Source organism: Schistocerca gregaria, chromosome 3 (genome assembly GCF_023897955.1).
Source record: "Schistocerca gregaria isolate iqSchGreg1 chromosome 3, iqSchGreg1.2, whole genome shotgun sequence".
NCBI classification, from domain to species: Eukaryota; Metazoa; Arthropoda; class Insecta; order Orthoptera; family Acrididae; genus Schistocerca; species Schistocerca gregaria.
In genome coordinates, this window is record NC_064922.1 from 247,568,531 (window position 1) to 247,594,703 (window position 26,173).

A 26,173-nucleotide genomic window follows, 5' to 3' on the forward strand; every position below is an offset into this window, starting at 1 on the left:
AATTTTTCTCACTAAGTTATTTATTTTTTTATTTTTATAGTTGATAATATGAACTTTGCAACTACATTTAGAATGAAAAAATTCAACTTTGCATTTACAAATGAAAAGCAACAACAGGAAATAGTTCTACACTAATGCACACAGATATACTACAGTGTTTATTTTACTAAATGACAACAACGTGGGTCTACCTAAACAAAACATAAAACATTTAATAGAGACAGAATATCTAAACAAGGTACAAACCAATCCTACAAAGGTGTTCCAGATGTTAAAAAGTGCAACAAACAACGTATAAGTATTTTTCTTTTAATTATGTACAAAGTAAAGGGTCAAAAATATTATGAAAAGAATAGACTGTTACTAACTGAAACGACCTGTTGCAGACAGGCACAATGAAAATACCCTTACAAAATGAGCTTCCAGCCAAAGCCTTCTTCACACGTACACGCCTGTAGTCTTTCTGCTATGAAGGGTATACAGAATGAGTTTTTCGATAAAAAAATCGATTTTTGGGTAAATGCATTTTCGAAAAATTTAGACTCTCCCATTTAATACCATGTGTAAAATATTTGGATGATGTGAATAGAACTATTTTAAATAATTTTTTAAAATAATTTCGACACACGATGTCCCGCACCTTGTATATGAGACGCGAAATATACCTGATATAGGCAGCCTTGCCAGAGAGTTAGCTTTTCTGTTAGCTACACTGCTAGACAGTTGACAATATATTCTGCACCATTTGTATTGTTTCCTTTGTGAGTACATTCATGTCATTGTTGTGGAAGTCGTATGTGAAGAAGTCATTGAGTTTTCTTTCCTTCAAAATGCCAAGACCTAGTCTGAAGGTATTTAGAAAGCCTGTACATTGGCGATAGAAAGTAAAGTGTACTAAAAATTCGTCTGATTCATCTTCATCAGTATCTGATGTCCCAGTAGCGACTAACCTCAACACTGGTACTGATACATTGAGTGATGCTGCTGCCACCGGAAAGTGCTTCAAGAAGAAAAGTAGCTGGAATTGAAGAAGAATACAAGAAACTAAATGCTGGGACTACAAAATATGAGGTAGTTAACGTCTCTTTATTATAAGATGTTTTGGAGAACAATGTGTGCTGGAAACAATGTGGAAAATGTGGTGTTTCATTGAAATGTCTTCATGGCTGGACTCAAAATCCAAATGAGTGTGTGAACCATGTAATATGGAATAGACTACCTAAAAATGTGTATAAACACACTTCACTTTGGCATTTATGATGCTGTTTCATCATTCAATCAGGGCAATATAACAAAGTGCAAAGTTCTGCAAAAGTTGGAGCTCTGTGTAGGACTACAAACTGCCGCAGCTATGCTTTGTTTGGACAAGGAACGGCTCAGGTCTTCAGATAGTGCCATAAAAGTATATTCAAAGATGGCTAGACAGCATAGCAGAGACATTAAGAGGAAGCTGTTGGACGATTCTGATGATACTAGCTATGGAGCAGGCTTGTACTGAAGTAAAAACTTTGAAGCTAATTTCCCATAACTTTAGTTTTTTTGTGTATAAGGTACATTTTCTCAGGGCATATTTATAGCAGAAAGATGAAATTTTCTGTAGTTGTTCCTTAAGACCTTCTAATATATCTGAATTAAAAGATATGTGGAATTATTTTGTATTAATGGATGTAAATTTTAAAATACTTGTTAAAATTGTATAACTTTTTTTAACATTTACAAAAAATAAAATATCTGAAAAACTATATATTATTTTTTCAAAATTAATAATTCAGCAAAAAATCAGAACATATCTCTGTGTTTGTGAAAAAATAAAGAGTATCGTCCCAATAACAAATGAGAAAATGTTCCTAACTTTTAGCTCAATTTAACATTGTAAGCATACGGCATTCCGTGTACCCTTAAACACTAGCTCTCTTAGCATTCTGCAGACTCCAAGTGCTCTAGCTCATTCAATATACAGGTTACCAACTTTATCTTAACACACTACTACTTACCCTTTGAAGGGAAGGTATACAAGTAACACACACTTGGGCACCCACATATCGCTTTTCTATGCCAAACTTTCTATGAGACAGCTAGAAGGAAGCTTGTATAGCCTCCCAAAATCCCAAACCCCTGGTCTCATTTAGTTTCATTTTTCATATTTTCATGATCTGGACTCAAGTCCAAGACAACCTATCCTCATTCCTATATAGCCTCAACACCTTTTCTCCCACAAACTTCAACTGGTCTTCCTCAACAAAGCATGCCACCTTCCTAGGACATTTACCTCATCCCCCTTATGTCTCCATACGTATCTCTGTCCACATTAAACTCACCAAACACCAACAGTACCTGCGTTTCAACAGCTGCCATCCCTTCCCCACCAAAAAATCCCTCTCATACATCCTGGCCACGCAGGGACAGTTTGTCTGCAGTGGTAATAACTCCTTTGTCCAGTCCAGTATGCTCAAGGTCTCACAAAGGCCTTCACAGACAGGCAGCACACACCAGAAACAGTCTGCAAACAGATTTCCATGCCATACCCACACACATCCCCAATTTTCCCACTGCATCCAAGAAGAAGCTACAAAGAAGACCCCTCTTTGTGACCTAACAACACCCCGGATTGCAACAACTGAACCAAATGCTCTGTCAGGTCTTTGATTATCTATCAGCAATCCATGAAATGAAGGACATCTTGATCCAGATCCTTCCCACCACTCCCAAACTGGTGTTCAGTAGCCCACCCAACCTCTACGACATTGTAGTCCATCCTTATGCCCCTCACATCCCATTCCCTTGCCATAGGGATCATATCCATGTGGAAGACGTAGGTGCAAGACCTGTCCAGTCCACCCATACAACACTTCCTATTCCAGTCCTATGACAAACTTATCCTACCCCATCAGAGGGCAGGTCACCTGGGGAAGCAGCCATGTCATTTACCAGCTCTGCTGAAATCATTGCACAGCTTTTTATATTGATATGACTATCAATCAGCTGTCCACAAAGATAACGGTCACCGTAAAACTGTGGCCAAATGCAAAGTGGACTCACCTGTGGCACAATATATGGCTGAACATAATATAATTGATTTCAATGGCTGCTTCACAATCGAGGCCTTATGGATCCTCCCCACTACCACCAGCTTTTCTGAACTGTGCAGATGTGATACATTACCTGCTTCCAAAATCCTGCCAGCCTCAACTACACCTTCCACCCAACAGTTTCTGCTCCCTCTGTCCTTTCATCTCCTCCACATTCACATCCCCTCACCCCCATTGTGCGCTTCTCTCTGCCAACATGTCCATCAGTTTTTCCACCTTCTCTGCTCTTCTCCTTTTTCCCCCCCTGATTCCCCCCTCCCTTTCCCACAGCTGCCTGATGCTGCACCTGACAACCTCGTCCTGCCACCATCTTGTCCCTGCATGCTTCGCTAGGCAGCACTGACTTCTTTCCCCTCACCTGTATTCTGCTAACCATCCCCCTTCCCCACTTCAACCTAGGTTGCTGCTTTCATTCAACGTGACACACTGTAGTCTGGCTTCGGTGGCAGGAGATAATGGTCACGTGTGTGAGGTATGCTTGCTTCTGTGACTGTGTGTGTGTGTGTGTGTGTGTGTGTGTGTGTGTGTGTGTGTGACTGTTTTTGTTTTCCTTTCTGAAGAAGGCTTTGGCCGAAACGAAAGCTCCATGTGGAACAATTTTTTTCGTTGTGCCTGTCTACAACTTAGTGTGTTGTCTTTATGGTGAGTGCCAATCTGTCCTTTTTATAATATTGTTTATATTCCAACTTGGGCTTTCCAAAGTAAAGGTTCACTTTCCCAAATTCATTAAATAAGGCTCCACATCCACTTCAAAACTTACCCCATAGTAATACTAATTTGGAGGAATTGGATGGGAAGGCGGAGGGGATACTTAATAATTAAATGTGATGACATGTTATACATATATTGGACAACATGGATACAGAATGGCTGTTAGTATACCCAATTATGGCACACAGAGATTTATTTTCAAAAACTCAGAGATACATCGTTCATGAGAAAGATTCATAAGAATAACACTGAAAAGAACGGCCAAGAAAGATAAAAGTACAGTACGATCTGAAATGGCATGTTTATCAATTGTTTATTTAAACATGAGCCAAACTCAGCACATCATAACTGTTCAGTGGATAGTGATAAGAGAAGCTGAAGTATGAAGTAAAAAGAGTTAGATAAGTTTTGTTTCGAAAATAAAGGACAAAGGACAGAATCATGGCAAAGTTAACACTACCATCTCATAAAATATTAAAAAAAAAATCAGGCGAGAAAGGACACCTAGAGGCTCATATAGGTTCCAATCATCAGCCCCGACACTGTATCATTGATGTACACAGTGAGATTGCTCGACAATGGTTACTATGCTTTGGGTGTTTTAGCAAATATTTTAAAATTTTACTCATTAATACACTATCGTGCTTGACATTGTTACATAAGTCATGCAAAATGACACACACAATGGCTACACACAATTAAAATAAACAAAAACAACTTGTACATAAAGTTTATTGGAAGGTCATACTTCTCATTCACAACACATCAAAATACTTTCATTCATAGCATATCAAAACAGCTGTCACTAAATTTTAGTTATAGGTACTTCAAATGTGCTTTATACAAGTGCATCAAAATTTTCTATTTGCCGTGCAATGAATTGCAGGGGAAAGCAATAATGACATCTCTGTGTGTAGCATAACTGAACGTACAATCAATCCGTTTCCGAAGGGCACACCAGGCCAATGCTGCATGGTAAGAAGACAAAACTTTGCATAAATTCTAAAGCATCCACAGATTGCTGTAAATAAATGTGAAAAGGAGTAGTCTATAACCACAGGTTATTTTAATAAAATACGTATTTGCATTTGTCATGCAAAATTACATTAACCGTTATTTCTTAAAATTTTGAATAATTTGGTACAGAAATTTCTGCCAAAATGTAAATAATTTAGGATCAAATAGAATAAGAGTTTAGCTGCTGACAAACAAAATATCATGAAAACTTTGTTAGCTTATTATCACAAACTTATTTCTATATAAAGTGGAGCAACTTCGTATTCTTCAGTTACTCAAAACCTGGCTAGAAGAGACAGTAATATTTTGGTCTTCTATTAAATTATGCAACACTACATTTCTTGAGTTCAAGAAGAAATGAGTCTCACTTTGAAATTTTGTTTTCTTTCCCTCTCAGAAATGATATTTTATACCTCTCTAGCTGTCGTTACCAATAATACTTACAGCAGTTTCCACTACAGAGAATAGATTGTTACTGTTCAGTCAAACCTGCTACTGCCTATAACATTATAAAATTTCCTGTCCTCTTGAATCTTACCCTTTAAATTATAAAGGGAAGGACTCATGCCACTTTCCCCACTGTTTTCTGCTAGGAAGGTTACATTTCTAAAGTTTCTCTTCCTTGGGCAAATGTAGGCCATGTTCATGATTATACAATACTTCATGAATTTAACATCTAGATTTTAACAATAAGTTAGCTGAACTAACAAACCATACTAATATCTTAGTGAGTCCCAAATACACATTTTATCTTTTTCTCGGTAAGTCTTTGTTCCTACCAAATTTGCACAAACCTCCCTGCTCTACATCACAACAAACATAATGTGACAAAAAAGCATAGCTTGTTTCCTTGTGCTGAAATACAGTGCTTATCAGTCACTGGCACACATTGAGAAATTATTAAGAGATATAATGACTGAGCATTTTCATTGAAAGCGTAATAGAGCAAATTGGTTACCACTTTTCAAGCTTTCTCAACATCTAACAGTTAATTCTCATTTTAAGTTAGTAATGAAGTTAACCAACAATATATTACAAAATACTAGAAAATTATGGCATTAGTTTTTAAGTTCTTGAAGATTGCACCTAAAACATTTTTTCATGTAGCAAATCATATTCCATCCCTGTTCTTGTGGACATAGCCATACCCTTTCTGTAGTTGTATTGCTTCGGTCTTCAGTCTGAAGACTGGTTTGATGCAGCTCTCCATGTTACTCTGTCCTGTGAAAGCCTATTAATCTCCAAATAATTATTGCAACCTACATCCATCTGAACCTAATTATTGTACTCATCTCTTGGTTTTTCTCTATAATTTTAAATGCCAATACTTCCCTCCAGTACTAAACTGACAATTCTTGAGGTTGGAGAATGTGTCCTATGAACCATTCCCTTCTTTTAGTCATCTTATGCCACAAATTTCTTTTCTCTCCAGTACCATTCAGTACCTTCTCATTAGCTATGCAATCTACCCATCTAACCTTCAGTATTCTTCTGTAGTACTGCATTTCAAAACCTTCTATTTTCTTGCCTGAAGTGCTTATTGTCCATGTTTCACTTCTGTACAAGCTACACACCACAAGGGATCTCTCCAGAAAACAATCACTGATACTTATATTTATGTTAGATGTTAACAAATTTCTGTTTCTCAAACATGGTTTTCGTGCTATCATTGGTCTGCATTTCATATGCTCTCTATCTCAGGTATCATCAAACATTTTGTTTCTGAAATAGCAAAACTCCTCTACTACTTTCAGTGTCTTGTTTTCTAATCTAATTCCCTCAGCACTGTCCGATTTCATTCAACTACGTTCCATTACCCCTGTTTTTTATTTTGTTGATGTTCATTTTATATCCTCCTTTCAAGACATTGTCCATTCTTTTCAAATGCACTTCAAAGTCCTTTGCTGTCCGACAGAATTACGTCATTGGCAAACCTCCAAGTTTTTATTTTTTCTCCTTGAATTTTAATTCCAACTGCAAATTTTTCTTTGGCTTCTTTTAACTGCTTGCTCACTGTACAGATTGAATAACATTGGCGATAGGCTACAACCTTGTCTCATTCTGTTCTCACCCACAGCTTCCCTTTCATGCCTATCAACTCTTTTAATTGTCAACCCTTTTGCTTCCTGTATTTTACCTTTGTTACTTTAAGACTTTCAAAGAGTGTATTCCCATCAACACTGTCAAAAGCTTTCTCTAAGTCTGCAATTGCTATAAACATAGGTTTGCCTTTCTTTAACTTATCTTCTTAGAGAAGTCATAATGTCACTATTACGTTGCTCATTTCTACATTCGTACGGAACCCTAACTGACCTTCCCCAAGATCAGTTTTTCTATTCTTCTGTAAATAATTAAATTGATAGTACGGTAATAATCACACCTGTCAGCATCTGCTCTCTCTGGAATCAGAATTATTACATTCTTCTTTAAGTCTGAGGGGTTTTCCCCCCTGTCTCATACATATTACACATATGATGGAACAGTTCTGTCACGGATGGCTCTCCCAATGATATCTGCAGTTCTGTGGAAATGTTGACTACTCCAAGGGTCTCGTTTTGAATTATGCCTTTCAGTGCTCTGTCAAATTCTTCTCACAGTATCATATCTCACATCTCATTTTCATTTACTTCCTCTTACCTTTCTATAGCATTACCTTCAAGTTCACTTCCCATGTACAGTCCCTCTACAGATTCCTTCCACCTTTCCCATCTTTGTTCAGTACCAGTTTTTCATGTGAGCTTGTGATATTCTTACATCTGCTTCTCTTTTCTCCAAAGGTCTCTTTAATTTTCCCCTTAGTCAGTATCTATTTTTCCCCATGATATACATGCTGCTTCTCTTTGACAACTATTCCAAGGAAGGCAAGGAAAAAAAACTAATCAGACTTACAAATGTCCTCTGACCAATACTGTTAAGCTATTTTGCATTTTCTGTCTCAGTTTTTAGATGTTTGTATTTCTGTAGTACATAGTTTAATTGCACACATACATTCTAAATTTTAAAAATTCCATTTATGACCATCTCAATTAATGTTTTTGAAACAGATTATAACTAATAAGCATTTGAAAATACTAACTCACAATACTCACCTGGTGTGAGGAAATTTGGATCAATTGGCTTTGATGTATCGTTGCATTCCTCCAACTCCTGGTAATTTGTGAGATGCGACCAAAGGGCAGACTTCCCCTATATAAACAGACAAATATGAATCTTGGTAAAAGCCTCTTTACATTTACTTATTGATTAAAAGTACATCAGCAAAATGCTAACAACAATGTAATGACAGGTACAGTTTCTACGAAATGTTGTTACAGTTTTGCAATACCAGTAGCTCGAAGATGTAAAAATCAGTCCATTGCTTTCAAAACTGCATCTTTAGAAAATAGAAACAAAAAGGCACAAGTGAATATTGTCGAAAAATATCCACATGGAGCACAGAAAGAACAAATCACTAAGAATGCACAGTTAACAGAGAGATATGATGCATTAAAAAAAATCAAACAATAGCTTCTCCTTTTTTTCCACTCTAACACTTATCATTTAAAAGATATTCAACATTGAGGGCTACCTGATAGATTAGTCATTCAATTTGCTCTCCTTTAATATCATATCTTTAAGTATACAGGACGTTCCATGAGGAATGCTCAATATTCAGTGATATGCTAAGAACGATCATTCGAAGCAAAAACATCTAGTAAAAATGGGCTCTGAAATGGATACCTGAAGAGTTATGAGGATTTGCTCAGTAGAAGAGATCGGTTTCACAGTAGCGGAGATGAAGAAGGGCTTGTAGCTCTTAAGGTAACTACTTTAGAGCTCATATCTACTGGACTTTTCAGCTTCAGATGATTATTCCTGTCATAACCCAAAGTACTGAGCATTCTGCACCTACATCTACATGCGTAATCTGAAATCCAATGTACGGTGCATGGTGGAGGGTATCACATGTGACTACTACTAATTTCTTTATTTGTTTCACACAGAAACAGAGTGATGGAAAAATGATTGTCTATATGTCTCCACACAAGTCCTAATGTCCCTTATCTTCATGGTCCTTACACGGAATCAACTCTCTTTTTCCCACAGTTGGAGTTTGTAATGCAGGTAGGCTTCTTACGACGTATACTCTATTACTAAATAAATCTACTTGATTCACATCCAATTATTTAAATTTATAAGTAGATCTGTGACCTATTGGAAGTATTTGACTGTGTGAATCAGAATATTCTCCTACATAAATTGAGGTTTTAAGGAATTGTTGGTACAGCCAACCAACGGACATTGTAGCTAATGAAATGGATCCAGAAAGTTGTACCTAATAATTAACCTATGTAAACAGGTGGTGAGAAGTCATTTATGGGGCTCCACAAGGCTCAATCTTCCACTCACTACTGTTTCTCATGTATGTAAGCGATCTGCTGTCTAATAGATATCAAGCTGGATTTGTTCCCTATGCAGAGGACACTAGTATTGTAATCAATTCAAACATACATAAAGTAACAGTAGAAGTGCTTACTAATGTTAAGAAAAGTATTAGTGGGCGGTTTATTATGAAAGGTCTCACTGTCGGTTTCAAAAACATATAGTATTCACTTCTGCACACCTAGAGGTTCCACACCAATGGTATGTGTAACGCACTGTAAGGAAATACCAACTAGTGTGGAAACTTCAAAAACTTTATGTCCATATTGATGGGAATTCAAACTAGAAAAACACGTTTTAGAACTACTAAAACTATTTAATTCATAATCTTGGAGAGAAACAAATCAGTAAGTTGACATATTCTGCATATTTTCATTCAACAATACCATATGGAATAATGTTATGAGGTTAGTTAAAGAAAGAAAGTCTTTATTGCTCAAAACTATGCTGTAAGAATAATATGTGGTGGTTGTCCACCATCATCTCTTAGTCATTTATGTCCTCACGAAGTTTCTTGTAAATAATCATTGCAGTTCAAAAAGAATGAAGAATTTTAACAATACCAGAAAAATACGATGTTGTTTACTTCACATTAAGGTTGTCTTAGCAAAAAACAGGGTGCACAAAATTTTGCATCTGCTACCTAATGATACAAAACGTCTAACCACCAAGTCAAACTTGGAAACGAACTGAAGAAGTGTATTCTTAACAATTCCTTTTAATCTGTAGAAGAATTTCTATTTTTATTATTATTCATAGCTAGAAATTAATAATAACATCTGCATTATAAAAAAAACTTGTAAATGGTCAGTATGTAGCCATATTTACATATCAATGGATAATGTGAATGTAAAATTACCAGTTCTACATCACTTCAGTTAATTGTGAAAACAAAACATGGAACATGAAACTAAGAAAATGACCAGAACAATGTGTATATTTTGAAGAGAGTCACTTTGCCACTTTGATTTTTCATTTTCAGAGATATATTGTCTAGTTAACAGATGCTGCACTGTCAAAGAAACTACACTGGTTGTCAGTTGCTAGGTAACAGTCAACTTTCAGCATTCATTGATGCATTGAAGTTTCGTATCAGAACGAAGTTCCTACCACAAATCACTGATAAGCAGGCTGCCTCAATGGTACAAGAACTGTGCTGTCAGAGCATACTAACCAGGGTAAATTAGTTACCTTTAGAAACAGGACACAATCCCAGAAAACTGTCTCAAGTGCGAGCAAAATGTTTTAGAGTGAAATTACTGTATAAATTTAATAATATTATTGAGACATGACTGGAAGGTGTTATCTATGTAGTTATGGCCGTGGTAGGATAGTAGTATTGTATTTTTAATGGTTCCCTTGCCTACAAATGAAACTAATGCATAAAACATTGGACATATTAAACTATATAACAACTTCATACATTTATATATTTTTCAATATAGAAAAAGCAGCGAAGCTGTAAATATGACTTTTTAAGATTTTCCAAAGGGTTCTGGCCCTCAGTATTTGCTTTTAAGTTTTCACAAAGTTTGTATCCTACATGGAAAGTACCTTTATGGCACAGAAATGTGCGGATTCCGATAAAATATAAGTTTTGTTTTGTCTAATACAGTAATCATGAATACTGTTCTAATCCAATACATTTATTTTGAAGAATAAATGTTGGATGCAATATCAGATTTCTTAAATGGTGCTTTACAGAAGTCTCTAGGCTTGCATCCAAACATGATGTTAATGTTTTCTTTAATTACATTTTACACTGCTTTGTAACCATAATCTTCAGAATTTGGTTATATGCTGTTAACAAGTGGTTCATAGTTGATAAGAGACAGATAAGATGTAATAGAGACAGATAAGACAATCATATCCTAACTTAGAGCATTGTACAAATTAATGGGATACATTTTTAACTGTTCATCAATTATTCTGTGTCCAGTTGTTTAGTTGTTTTGTGACATTATTTACTGAGTATTTTAATTCTTCTTCACTTTTCTCTCTTAAGGGAATATTGGTAACCTCTGTAAATAGGATAGTATTATGAGTATCCATTATTGTACAAAAGGACCAGAAGTGTCTCCATTACCAATCCTTGACAAGCACTATATTAAATTAGATTATACTCTGATAGGTAAAGTGTTCAGAAATAGCTTTAAGGATGATTAGTGTGTTTGATGCTTACTGCTCGTTTATGTTCACTCAATACAGAAGTGACCCATGATGTCAAAACCTTGCAATAGGTGGCAAATACTAATGTTATTAATTGTTTTACATCCACCAAGCTTAGTATACAATTAACACACTCAATAAGTGGCAATTACTGTTGACCTCTCACTTCTGAATGTGTGCTTTTCATTGTACTGTATTTTAATTTACAAATTCTGTAAATCAGTCATATACCTGTATAATCTGTCCCATCTTTCTTTTTTATCAACTGGAATTGTCCAAGACATTTTCAGTAAGTCAGGGAAAGAGCCTACTCAAAGTGAGCAGTCACGTAAGTATGTAAGTGGTGCAATTAAATTTAAAGCACCACTCTGCAAGATTTTGCGGGAACATCGTTAATGCCTGTAGAGTAGATGTTTCTTAGTCCTTTTGTTGCTTTTGCTATTTCATCTTGTGTTACAGTGCTGATGTTCACTGACTTACTACGAGTGCTTATTTACGTTCACACATAATCTGCAGTACCTTTGAAAAAGTTGTTAAATGATCAGCTGTTTCTAAATGGTTTGTTACTTTTTAATTTTCTTGGGATAGTGTTATATTTTCATACAATGCTCTATATTTACCAATTTCTTTTTTATAACAGCTCACATACTCTCTGCCTTATTTGTTGCATCATATACGTTTCATCATTATGCCTTTCTGCTACTCTTATTACTTTTATTCATATTTAGGGATATTCTTATAATACATGTGTAATTGAGATGAGGAATTACACAAATTACACATTTTACACGGTAATCTCTTTTCCTTGCATGAAACCCTGATCCTCTTGTGATCCATCTTTTCACTGTACAAGTGCTGCTTATGGTTGTAGTTTCCTCTGGAAATGCAATTTGAAAGAAATGTGTTCACTCAGCTAAGATGATGTTAATTTTTTTCATTTATATAATTTAGGTTATAAACCTGCGACGAGGTTTTTTTTCTTTTTTTGAATGGTAAGCTGTTCAAATACACTGGGCAAAAAGATGAAGAATCACTCTTGTGAAACCCTGTTATTTTCACCCACTGTGAGACAGATGTGTGAAATGTGGCTCAAAGATGCCTACAGCCTTCTACGGTAATAGTGCAAAAGTGTGGCACCCAGTGACGTCACCCTCAGGCTCGGTGACACTTCAAATGGTAAGATGTCAACACATTGGCGGAAGGGGGGGGGGGGGGGGGGGGGGGGGGGGGGAGCAGAACTCAGAAGGCCATAAGAGTTTTAAGGTGGGTTACCGATGTCACATAGGCACAAAATTTCGTCATAATTCTGTCCACCACCATCACAGACATATCAACCCCTCCCCCCTTTATCCATATCTCACCCCTTTCCCTGGTGCCTGTGATTGAGGTCACAACCACGATGCCTAGTATTTAAATCATGGAGTTTTCTTATGGGTGACTGAGGAAAACATTTCAGACACATCACTGCTCATATCCAACATGAAAAAGCCTCAAGAGGTGACATAAGGGACATCAACAACAACACCCTTCCCCCTGGGTCATTCATTTACACACTTTTCACGCTCAAGAACAAAAGTTTGCAGTGAAGTGAGCAATAGAATAATATTCTTGACAATCTTTGACACCGATACCACCATCCAGATGATTTAACCCTCCACTAAGGACATTGTAGGGCTGCAAAGCTGTTAAACATGATCTGGTTACTCCAGAGTGGAATGCGAGCGAAATGTTTGCTTAGGAGTACAGGGTAAAACCATTCAATATAATTCAATGAAATCTGAATGTGATCCAAAGCAGGAAAGGTAGTTATGCTTTTTCAGCTCTTTTCAATTCCCTCCTGCTGTGAGATCGTAGAGGGTGGACGGGGCGGGTATGAGATTTGAGGCGGGAGCAACATTGACACATGCATGAATAAAACGCCAAACTCCCTCTAAGATGCCCCAGGCCAGCAACAGCTTCAGGGCCACCTGCACACCTTTGTTGAACACTTTAAAAATGAACCTGGAGAGAGAGAGAGAGAGAGAGAGAGAGAGAGAGAGAGAGAGAGAGAGAGAGAGAGAGAGAGAGGAGAGAGAGAGAGAGAGAGACAACCTTTGATTGATACGCAGGCATCTACAGGCAAGCAAACTTTTCAACACCCTGTGGATAAGTGGCACTACAGTCCTGCTTTAGCGCCTGCTTTCAATCATGTGAAATCTGAGGGGTGTCAAAGAGGTTGCACTCCTCTCCCTCCCATGATCACACCACAGAAGTGCTAAAAAATCATTAGACCTCTTTGCTGCTTCAGATCACATTAAAATTTCATTGAATGGCTTTGAATGGTCCCTTCTGGCTCCAACTTGTATACCAGAGAAAAATTGTGGTTGTGCTACACTCCAAAGGTACCATATCATGTTCAGTGGGATTGCAGCCCCATGATATCCTTAGAGATGAGCTGAATCATCCGGGGGACATCATCAGTGTCAAAGGTTGTCAAGGGCATCATTCTGTTGCACATCATACTGCAGACTCTTTTTTGGCCGTGAAATGTGTGTAAGTGGATAACCCAAGGGTAGGGATGGTGTCAATGATGCCCTTTACGTAGTGATAGGAACAACTGAAACAAAACTATCAATACAGTCGATTGCTGGGAAACAACAGACTCATTTGGTTGTAGCTTTACATATTGGCTGTATTATTCATTCATTCTTTTGAGTAAAGCCAGCCTATGGGAGCAACTGAATGAACAACTGAATAAGTTGGCTGTAGTTTTACATATCAGTTTGACTATTACTCATTCATTTCTTATGCATGGAAACAGTCTCTGCAAGCAACCGAATGAAAACAGTCAACACAATCTGGTAGTGTTTTGTGTACTGATTGAGTCATTCTTTCTTTCTTTCTTTACAAGTGATGCCAGTCTTTAATATTTCTGTCAGCTTAAGCATGTATTAATTCATTCAATCAAAAAATGGTTCAAATGGCTCTGAGCACTATGGGACTTAACTTCTGAGGTCATCAGTCCCTTTTGAATTTAGAACTACTTAAAACTAACTAACCTAAGGACATCACACACATCCATGCCCGAGGCAGGATTCGAACCTGCAACCGTAGTGGTCGCGCAGTTCCAGACTGGAGGCGCCTAGAACTGCTCGGCCACTCCGGCCAGCATTCATGCAATCAACTGAAAACACTGTTTAGTGGTTTAGTTGACTGAGTTATCAATTATTCTTCTGAGTGAAACTAGTCTGTAGTGCTTTCGTAAGTTTAAGAAAAACAGTGGTATACAATACAAACTGGGGTATATAAAGGGTGGTCCATTGATCATAAACGGGCCAAATATCTCAAGAAATAAGCATCAAACAAAAAAACTATAAAGAACAAAACTTGTCTAGCTTGAAGGGAGAAACCAGGTGGCACTTTGGTTGGCCCGCTAGATGGTGTTGCCATAGGTCAAACGGATATCAACTACGTTTTTTAAATAGGAACCCCATTTTTTATTACATATTTGTGCAGTACGTAAAGAAATATAAATGTTTCAGTTGGTTCACTTTTTTTGCTTTGTGATGGATGGCACTGTAATAGTCACAAACATATGGATCACAATTTTAGATGAACAGTTGGTAACAGGTACGTTTTTTAAATTAAAATACAGACCGCAGGTACATTTTAACATTTTATTTCGGTTGTTCCAATGTGATACATGTACCTTTGTGAACTTATCATTTCTGAGAATGCATGCTGTTACTGCATGATTACCTATAAATACCACATTAATACAATAAATACTCAAAATGATGTCCATCAACCTCAATGCATTTGGCAATACGTGTAACGACATTCCTCTCAACAGCGAGTAGTTCACCTTCCATAATGTTCGCACATGCATTGAGAATGCGATGACGCATGTTGCCAGGTGTTGTCAGCGGATCATGATAACAAATATCCTTCAACTTCCCCCACAGAAAGAAATTATGGTATGTCAGATCCGGTGAACGTACAGGTCATGGTATGGTTCTTCAATGACCAATCCACCTGTCATGAAATATGCTATTTAATACCGCTTCAACCGCACATGAGCTATGTGCCGGACACCCATCATGTTGGAAGTACATCGCCATTCTGTCATGCAGTGAAACATCTTGTAGCAACATTGGTAGAACATTACGTAGGAAATCAACATACATTGCACCATTTAGATTGCCATCGATAAAATGGGGGGGGGGGGGGGGGGGGCAATTATCCTTCCTCCCATAATGCCACACCATACAGTAACCTGCCAAGGTCGCTGATGTTCCACTTGTCGCAGCCATCGTGGTTTTTCCATTGCCCAATAGTGTATATTATGCCTGTTTACGTTACCGCTGTTGGTGAATGACGCTTTGTCACTAAATAGAACGCATGCAAAAAAAATCTGTCATTGCCTCGTAATTTCTCTTGTGCCCAGTGGCAGAACTGTACACGACGTTCAAAGTCATCACCATGCAATTCCTGGTGCATAGAAATATGGTACGGGTGCAATTGGTGTTGATGTAGCATTCTCAACACCAACGTTTTTGAGATTCCTGATTCTTATGCAACTGACGTGAGGATTAGCCGCGACAGCAGCTAAAACACCTACTTGGGCATCATCATTTGTTGCAGGTCAGGCTTGACGTTTCACATGTGGCTGAAAACTTCCTGTTTCCTTAAATAACATGACGTGAACGGTCCGGACACTTGGATGATGTCGTCCAGGATACCGAGCAGCATACCTAGCACACGCCCATTGGGCATTTTGATCATAGCAGCCACACATCAACACGATATTGATATTTTCCGCAGTTGGTTAACGGTCCATTTTAACACGGGTAATGTATCACGAAGCAAATACCATCCGCACTGGCGGAATGTACGTGATACCACGTACTTATACGTTTGTGACTATTACAGCACCATCTATCACAAAGCGAAAAAAATGGTCCAACTGAAACATTCATATTTCTTTACGTACTACATGAATATGTAATAAAAGATGGGGGTTCATGTTTTAAAAAAAAACAGTTGATATCCGTTTGACCTATGGCAGCGCCATCTAGCAGGCCAACCATAGATCCATCTGGTTTTCCCTTTCAAGTTAGACGAGTTTTGTTCTTTGTAGTTTTTTCATTTGACACTTATTTCGTGAGATATTTGGTCCGGTCACTATCAATGGACCACCCTGTATATCTCCAGACCCTCAGAGGGTAGCACTACTATCAGGTGTACGCGAAGATCGCAGTGGGTACGCCAAAGTTAAAATAAGTAATATACACACTTGTATATTTGTTTGATTGTGTACTGAAAGACTAATTCTTTGTTTCATCATTTAAAAGGAACGAATAGATAGCTGTGCATTAAACTGTTGCACATGCAATTAGCACATAACTAATAAAGTGCTTTATTGGGAGTACTAAGTCCAGAAAGCACAAAAGGTTAAGGGGGAAAAAAGCAACATGGCAAATTTTTGTGACTGTTTTCGTTTTGTTTGTGTGATGATGTCCATTAATTAAAAACCATTTTAATCTAGCTCTGAGGTTGCATCTGAGTCCAGCACGCTCCACATCAGTGTCAGTGTCGTCCTGTTGTTGCCAAGGGCAGGGCCAGAATGGCAGGTGGCAGGAGAAGATGGTGAGTCACAGGTAGTGCAGGTTCTGCCAGTGATGTTCCCAAGCTGGCCACCATGTCACCTCCTCATACCGGCTACAACCCTGGCCCTGGCAGCAGCAGGAGGGAGGCTATAGAAGTGGCACCATGTGCACACCCTAAGGACCATCGCCCCCTCATACAAAAGGGTGAGAAAGTATGTAAGTGGACTCACTCACACCCAGAGACAGAGTGAAAACATTCATGTAACACACAAAACTGACAGATACTTGTGTCAGCCAGTTGTCTCACATTAACTGAAAGCAGTCAAACCTGGAGAGTGACTTGGCTGCAAACTTGTTTCATTCAGTTGTTCTATTCTACTGCAAAATGTGGCTGGACTAAAAAACAACTGACTGGCCTATCAGTTGTTGAAAACAGTCTGTTGTCCCATCCTTACCTTTATGCCTCCTCCTGAGGTGTTTTTGCATTCAATTCTGAGTAGGAGTGAAATAATTTCCTCGGCCACCCATAAGAAAACCACCTGATTTCAACACTGGGCCTCTGTTGCAAGGCTGTCAAGAGAAGGGGGTGGGATGGGGCTGAGGTGGAAAGGGATGACGATCTTCCCACTGTATGAAACATCCTGTTGGACACAATTTTGACAAAATTTGGTACCAATGTGACATCACTAATGCATCTTATACCTCACATTAAATCTTGGCTATGACTTTTCTTTCCCCTCCCCTTTGCACGAGTTTCCACCTTGCTGTTTGAAAAGTCACCAAACCAAAGGGTGACACTGCAACGTGCCACACTTTTGCACCATTACAGAAGTAGGTTGTAGACACCTTGAGCCAAATTTCACATTTCTGTGTAGAAATGGGGAACATGACAGGATTGCAAGAAAGTGACCCTTTCAAATTTTTTTTTTTTTTACAGTGTACTTTATGTTATGCTAATTATTGCATCTACAAGTGGTTCTTAAACGTATATTGTTCCCAGTCCTGTCTTTTCCTTTGAACTTAGTATTTGAACTAGATGTTTATTAAAGCCTGTATTGAAATTTATCAGTGAAGTGATGCATACACCCTTCTTGATTAGCAACTGATCTAAAGCTGTTTTGCAAGTATCTGTTACTCAGGTAGCAGCATTTACATTGTAGGATGTACCAAGGAATCAGTCCTCTCAGTTTCTGGTTCTTGTATTTAACTCACCAAAAAAATAAAAATAAAAAATAAAAAAAAACATGAAGGAATTATCTGAATGAGATACAAATTAGAATAGATGATTACACATACAGACAAACACATGACTACAATTCCAGTAAAATTGAATGATTTATTCAAGAGAACAAGCTTCACGAATTGAGCAAGTGCATAATGTGTCGGTCCACCTCTAGCCCTTACACAAGCCATTATCTGGTTGGCATTTATTAATAAGAGTTGTTGGATGTTCTGAGGGATATTGTGTCAAATTCTGTCCAACTGGTGCATTATACTGTCAAAATCCCAAGGCGGCTGGAAAGCCCTGCCCGTTACGCTCCAAACATTCTCGATTGGGGAGATATCCAGTGATCTTGTACACCAAGGCAGTGTTTGGCAATCCCAAAGAGAATTAGTAGAAACTCTTACTGGGTAGTGGAGGCCATTATCTTGCTGAAATGTAAAATGTAAGCCCAGGATAGCTTGCATGAATTGCAACTGAACAGTGCCGAGAATATCTCCAACATACTACTCTGTTGTAACGGTGTCACAAATGATACCCAAAGAGGTCCTGCTAGGACTCCTGGTTGTCTTGCCATATGATGGGTAACAGCCAGGTTAGTATCTCACAACTGTTCGGGGCATCTCCAGATACATCTTTGGCTTGGAAGACCATTGATAGAAGTAGAATTATCTTCATTCACGAGTCCTGCTTTGAACTGACCCTATATAAGCCGAAGACTTGGTTGGAGATAGCAAAGGGCAGCAATGATATACCAATCTGACTGTCATTCACCATATGGCTCAATGCTGAGGGGTGCTGGTCTGAGGCGCCATTTCTTTTCATAGCAGGAACCCTTTGGTTTTCTCTGCAACACTCTTGCAGAACAGCAGCACTTTCAATGGTATTCTACACCACATTTTGTTGCCCTTCACAGGAAGCCATCTTGGACTTACATCTCATAAAGATATAGCCCACTTGCAAATGGTGATAGTTTCTACTGCTTGTCTTCATGCTTCCCAAATCGTACCTTGGCCAGCAAGGTCACCAGACCTATCCCCCGTTGACAAATTTTGGAGAATTATGGGCCCTACCATTCAGCTTGAGACTTGATGATAATGAAGGTGATGTGCTACAGACACAAAATTTAACCAACAGGAAGAAGATGCTGCGATATGCAAATGATTAGCTTTTCAGAGCATTCACACAAGGTTGGCGCCGGTGGCGACACCTACAACGTGCTGACATAAGGAAAGTTTCCAACCGATATCTCATACAAAAAAGCAGTTGACCAGTGTTGCCTGGGGAAACATTGTTGTTATGTCTCGTGCAAAGTGGAGAAATGGGTACCATAACGGTCGGATTGTAGCCTATCGCGATTGTGGTTTATCGTATCACAACATTGCTGCTCGCATTGGTCGAGATCCAATGACTGTTAGCAGAATATGGAATCGGTGGGTTCAGGAGGGTAATACGGAATGCCATGCTGGATCCCAACGGCCTCACTAGCAGTCGAGATGACAGGTATCTTATCCGCATGGCTCTAATGGATCGTACAGCCACGTCTCGATCCCCGAGTCAACAGATGGGGACGTTTGAAAGACAACAACCATCTGCACAAACGTTTCGACGACATTTACAGCAGCATGGACTAACAGCTCGGAGACCACGGCTGTGGTTACCCTTGACGCTGCATCACAGACAGGAGTGCCTGCTATGGTGTACTCAACGATGAACCTGAGTGCACGAATGGCAAAAACGTCATTTTTTCGGATGAATCCAGGTTCTGTTTACAGCATTATGATGGTTGCATCCGTGTTTGGCACCATTGCGGTGAACACACATTGGAAGCTTGTATTTGTCATCGCCATACTGACGTATCACCCGGCGTGATGGTATGGGGGTGCCATTGGTTATATGTCTGTGTCACCTCTTGTTCACATTGATGGAACTTTGGACAGCGGATGTTACATTTCAGATGTCTTACTACCCGTGGCTCTACCCTTCATTCGATCCCTTTGAAACCCTACATTTCAGCAGGATAATGCACCACTGCATGTTGCAGGTCCTGCACAGGCCTTACTGGATACAAAAAATGTTCGACTGCTGCCCTGGCCAGCACATTCTCCAGATCTCTCACAAATTGAAAACATTTGGTCAATGGTGGCCGAGCAACTGGCTCGTTACAATATGCCAGTCACTACTCTTGATGAACTGTGGTATCGTGTTGAAGCTGCATGGGCAGCTGTACCTGTACACACGATCCAAGCTCTGTCTGACTCAATGCCCAGGCGTATCAAGGCCGTTATTACGGCCAGAGGTGGTTGTTCTGGGTACTGATTTCTCAGGATCTATGTACCCAAATTGTGTGAAAATGTGATCACATGTCAGTTCTAGTATAATATATTGTCCAATGAATACCCGTTTATTATCTGCATTTCTTCTTGGTGTAGCAATTTTAATGGCCAGTAGTGTAGATTTTGGCACAATATCCCTCAGGACGACATCCACAACTCTATCAATTAATGCCAAGCTGAAGTGGACCAGCATGTTACTGGTTACTGACTTGCTCAATTTGTGAAGTTCTCTCTCTCTCTCTCTCTCTCTCTCTCTCTCTCTCTCTCTCTCTCTCTCTCTCTCTCTCTCTCTCTCTCTCTGGCTCTTTCCAATTAATCGTCCAATTTTTCTGAAACTGTAATCATTTTTTGTCTTAAAATGTACTTACTTTGTTTAGCAATGATTCCAGTTTATAAACAAAAGTTGAAAATTTCCAGATTGTTATCAATAAACTAGAGCTGAGGGTCAATAAACGGTGGTTATAGCCAATTTCAGCTTACAAACAATTTTTATACCTGCAGTCACATAAGCCTTTTCAAGATTCACTGGATACAGACACATTAGAAAAACCTATAATATCCATTGAACAGAATGCTGTCTCGCCTTGTGAGCTATTATGTCTGCAGTAGGGGAAAGACAAAATTAAATTAGTTATTTTTGTGAGTTGAATCAATTCAGGGTTAAGCCCATGCTCTGGAATGCATATTACTTAGGCTCATATATCCACCAATATTTGTTTTGTACTGCATTTATAGCTTTGAAATTCTGTTTACCACGTGTGATGTTTTTTCTTCCTGTTAAGCTTATTTCTGGGCACATACTGGTCCATAATTTGTCTGTCTGTTCTTCCATTTCAGAATAGTCATTTTTTACCCGTTTGTCCATTTTTGTATGCTTTATTACTGTACTTCCGTCTTTTGTATTATCGTTGCATGGGTGTAAGAGGCAAGCCTAATGCAAATGTGAATCTTTCCTCATCTGCCTGGATCGGAGTGGGAATGGAAGTGTCATTGCAATCACGAATCCAATGTAAGTAGGAAAAAGGAGTGCTTTCACAACAGAAAAATGCAGCTGAGGGTGTTCATTACGAATGTCATCGAATGTTTGACAACAATGGTGAAAAATAAAGAAAACAGTGCAACAGGCAAGAACAACAGGTTTGCTATCCATGTGTAAATTTCTGTGCACTTTCATAGTCTTCATTACCCTGTTTACCCAGAATCATTTTATAGTAATTGGACAGTGTCTAACCAAATGTTGCAAGTGTGATGCAGTTCACATCATGCTTGGGACCACTGACAGTGGATTATGGTGATATTCTCAAATGAATCCTCATTCAGTATAGCAAACAAGTCCAGGGTCCATCCAATGTGGAAAGAGTAAGGAACACATTATCATTTCCAAAATGTAGTGGAATATGAAAATTATAGAGTGGCTGGGGCATCATGATTTTGGAAAGCTTTCTAGTAATTCCAAGAATGCCATTGGATATCTTCATAACAGTAAGTCACAGATGCTTTGTATTATAATGGAACAGTGAAAGAATATGTTTGACTTTCCTGTGTTTCTGTGGGCTCTGACATTTTCAGGACAACAGTATTCATTTTTCAGGACAACAGTATTAATTGTCACAGAACAGCAACTATAAGGGTTTTGAGGACACCCATGTAAATGGAGTGGTCTGCATATTACCCAGATTAGCACCCCACAAAGCTTACATGAAGTGCTCTCCAGAGAGAGAATAACCCCACCTAGGACCCCGTGCAGTGTAGCAAAAATGGACACACATCTATTGAACTTCTGATTAGTCTCTTTTGAGATTGGAACAATCACATGCAGATGGTGTACCTTACTGATAAGTTGGAGTTGCCACATAGTGTTCCAGTAAGTATAGCTTTCTGTTTTTCCATGTCTCTGGGAGTGTTCCAGCCACAGTGGGTTATGGTAGAGGTTGTATTCCCTAGAGAAAGGCAGCATATTCCCTAGATGTTCATGAGATCTTTTGAAGTTCCAGCACCCAATTTTACAAAATCTGTTAACACAAAATATGGTCATTTCTTATCAGTCATCAAGCAGGCATTTCAGGATTCACAATGTATCTCATTACAAAAACCGACAATATTTTGATGAAGGAGCTGGTCCTTATTACAGACAGCTGCTTGCACATATGATGCTATCAATTCTACAGGTGGTCACTTTCAGCTATGTTGTTACTGACTGCTTCCATCATAGAATCATGTACCTTCCAAATCTGTTCTGTTAAAGTACTAGCTGGTATGAGCTGTTTACAGTAGCTGTTTCTGCAGGTAGTATCCTTCGTCAACACCAATGACTGTGCTCCACAGGAAATTACTTATCTGGTACAGCAGAGGTACTCTCTTGATGATTAAATGGAATTCAGCATTTTATAAGGAATTATTTTGGAGAAACAACGCAGTAACAAGACACAGAGCTACCATTTCTGCTAGAAAACCTTATCAGTTTGTGACAACTAGTGCTTATCAATGTTAGTATTCAGTGATACCTCTTCAGTTGACACTGTACCTACGGTGTAAATAAATGGTTATCATTCTTTCAACAAAATAATATGAAACAGTTGTCCATACGGTTGTGAAAACTGTGACAGAGTTATGAGTCTACCGATAGAAATATGGAGGCATGAGAAAGCTGTCTCCAAGAGTGAATGTTACATTATACTCTTCTTCTGGAATGTGGTATAAGAATTGTATCAGGATATCATTTATGATGGAAGCACTACAAATATATCTCAGTAAATACTGAAGGACATTCATATATTGCTGTAATTTTGTTAAATTAGGTCATCAGATATATAGCCTTTATTTACATGAAACAGTATCCTGGAGAAGTTTGTAGGTAAATACATTGTGAGCAGATGATTCTTCATTCACATTAGTGTATACCATGGTGAAATCATAATGCTTAGTTACAACATTATAAAGTGTGAGCTAATAAGCAGCTAAGAAAAGGAAAGTAATAATTCATTGCAAACACAAATACTTTAGGACTAAAGCAGGCCACTTATCGAACAATAGAAGTACTGAGAGTTGTGTTAAAAAAAGAGAGAGAGAGAGAGAGAGAGAGAGAGAGAGAGAGAGAGAGAGAGAGAGAGAGAGAGAGAGATAACTTGATAGCTTTCAGTTGAATTATTTTATTAGGTAGAGTACAAATTGTGTGTGTGCATGGGGTAAGAGTGAGGGGAAGGGGGGCATGCATGCACACTGCATATATAAGTGGACTCAGCTTGTTAAAAGAATCATCCAAAAACTAGCAAGACTGCATTCTTTTTTGTGTACCTGTTGATGACTCAATGCTTCTACTGTTCGGTGAGTGATCTCCTTTCCTCCCAACTTAATTACATTCTGCCAGAAGTTTCCCTTGCCATATCAACTGGAAATGTACTAGCTATATGGCCATCAGTTCACCACATTACATATCACAAGCAAGCATCAACATATTCATTCAAGAAATACTATTAATACCAAGCAATTCTTCTAACCTGTTTATTCTGTAAGCCATGTGACCATATTCGTTCTAGCAAGTCACACAGGCTAGCAATGAGCGTGTTTTCTTCAACACCTACAAGTGAGACCTCACCATGACCAAGTTCAACAGCTTCTGTTCCCATCTTCTCCACCAACATGCGCTTTGTCTTGCTTTTACAATCCTGAAACATTTTTGATGTGATTGAAGACTGACACATCTGTTTTGTTCAAAAAATAAAATTACCTTACAATAAACTATTGTATTAACTGTTATCTGGTTAAATAACAGCCTAAATTTCTATTTGACAGAAAGAAAGTCTGATAAAAATGTTTGCTTAATTAAATAACAATTTACAACATGTGTAGTAGAAAACTGAAGACAACTAATCATACAGCTCAAAAAGAAATTAAAGGAAAGGCAAGCTATGAAGGATAACACAGACAAAGATTAAAATAGGCAAATTAATATAGGTAAACAAGTATACAAAATAGAAAGAAACTTCCACATGGGAAAAATATATTAAAAACAAAGATTCCAGGACTTACCAAGCGGGAAAGCGCCGGCAGACAGGTACATGAACAAAACACACACACAGAATTGCTAGCTTTCGCAACCGATGGTTGCTTCTTCAGGAAGGAGAGGGAAAGACGAAAGGATGTGGGTTTTAAGGGAGAGGGTAAGGAGTCATTCCAATCCCGGGAGCGGAAAGACTTCCCTTGGGGGAAAAAAAGGACAGATGTACACTCGCACACACACACACACACACATATATCCATCCGCACATACACAGACACAAGCAGACATATTTAAAGGCCTTTATCTTGTTAGGACAATGTAGTTACTTACATAAAATGGAAGTTGAAGTTTATTTGAGAAAATATGTAACCTCTTCCACATCATGCATATAATTAACAAACGAAAAATCTAGGTATTTTGCTCTGTGAAGCAGAATCAAGAGCTGTTGTAATCAACTACTGTTGGCTGCATTAATTTACTGAAAACTTAACATTTCCTATTTCAAAATTCTTACGATATTGGAAAAAATCTGAGAAAATGTAATCTTGTACTAAAATACCTTTTTTATGTCAATGCTCATAAATTTAAATGAAGCAGGAGCATCAACCATTATTTTAAGCTTCAGTCATTATCTCTCAGTTAAAAATTTCAAGTTCTTCATTGAGATTCCTGTGTCTACAGAACATGACTATGTTTTGCAGTGCTGCTTCAAAGTTACTGTAAGTGTTAGACGCTTAAATTTGTGATAGATATTTTGTTAGTGCAGTCTGTGTATGGAGACTGTAAATGTAACACATGCAAACTTGCAGATAAAATATTGTATTTAATATATGTTGTAAAATGCTGAATCCAGGCAGATTGATATAATACCATTAAATTTATGAAAGAGTGAGATCATGATCGGAATATTGGACACATGATAAGTTAGGCGTGAAGAATTCAAGAGCTAACAGTTATTGCAAAGGATTATATATATGACATAGTAATAAAATGTAATTAGCAAGTAAGCATTTTTAGTAAATTATAAATACTAGAACTTTCAAAGTATTCCTGCACACACTGCTCCAAACCTATTTGTTCTCTACGGAAAAAATGTTAGAGTCAAAACAATTTGTTGCTTAAGAATAAGAATAATATGATTTGGTGTGTATTCATTTAAAGTAAAGAAACATCTCTGAGGTATTAGTAGTATCACAAAATTAACTGGAGAGATGCAAACAGCAGCATATCATCCTGGTCAACGTAAGGTTGAGGAGTCTACATCTACATCTACCATCTACATATTGCTTTTTTGAATAATTAAGAGAATATGCCCCAATCTTTTAATTAAGCCTAAAATACATTAAGAATAAATTTTCCCCTGTATGTAAATCTGAAAAGTAAGGACAAAAAGGTCACAATTTAATGTAAGGAACATATTTTTTTGCTGTTCTGGTACGGAAAGATCAAGAGAAATGTTTATGTATCAAAACTGCAAAGCAAGTTGAGGGTAGTCGCCGTAATTTGGTTTTGGATTATATAAAGGCAGAAGCTGTGAGTTCTCTCTCTCTCTCTCTCTCTCTCTCTCTCTCTGTCTCGTTTGTTTACAATGGCTGTTTCAAAAATGTGGCACTCTGTAA

The 26,173-nt window shown here is 38.1% G+C and overlaps 1 protein-coding gene across 2 annotated transcripts in view; it reads right to left on the reverse strand.

Moving 5' to 3' along the window:
- LOC126356270 (DENN domain-containing protein 5B) overlaps window positions 1-26,173 on the reverse strand; it is a 467,453-nt gene that overhangs the window by 53,202 nt on the left and 388,078 nt on the right. Inside the window, exons 12-14 of one of the 2 annotated variants that reach the window (XM_050007115.1) lie at window positions 24,052-24,219; window positions 7,907-8,003; window positions 4,733-4,768 (exon numbers count right to left, since the gene is read on the reverse strand). In XM_050007115.1, coding sequence (XP_049863072.1) covers window positions 4,733-4,768; window positions 7,907-8,003; window positions 24,052-24,219 — 301 coding nt within the window. The remainder of the gene's footprint in view (window positions 1-4,732; window positions 4,769-7,906; window positions 8,004-24,051; window positions 24,220-26,173) is intronic. The other variant, XM_050007116.1, reaches the window with a different exon arrangement.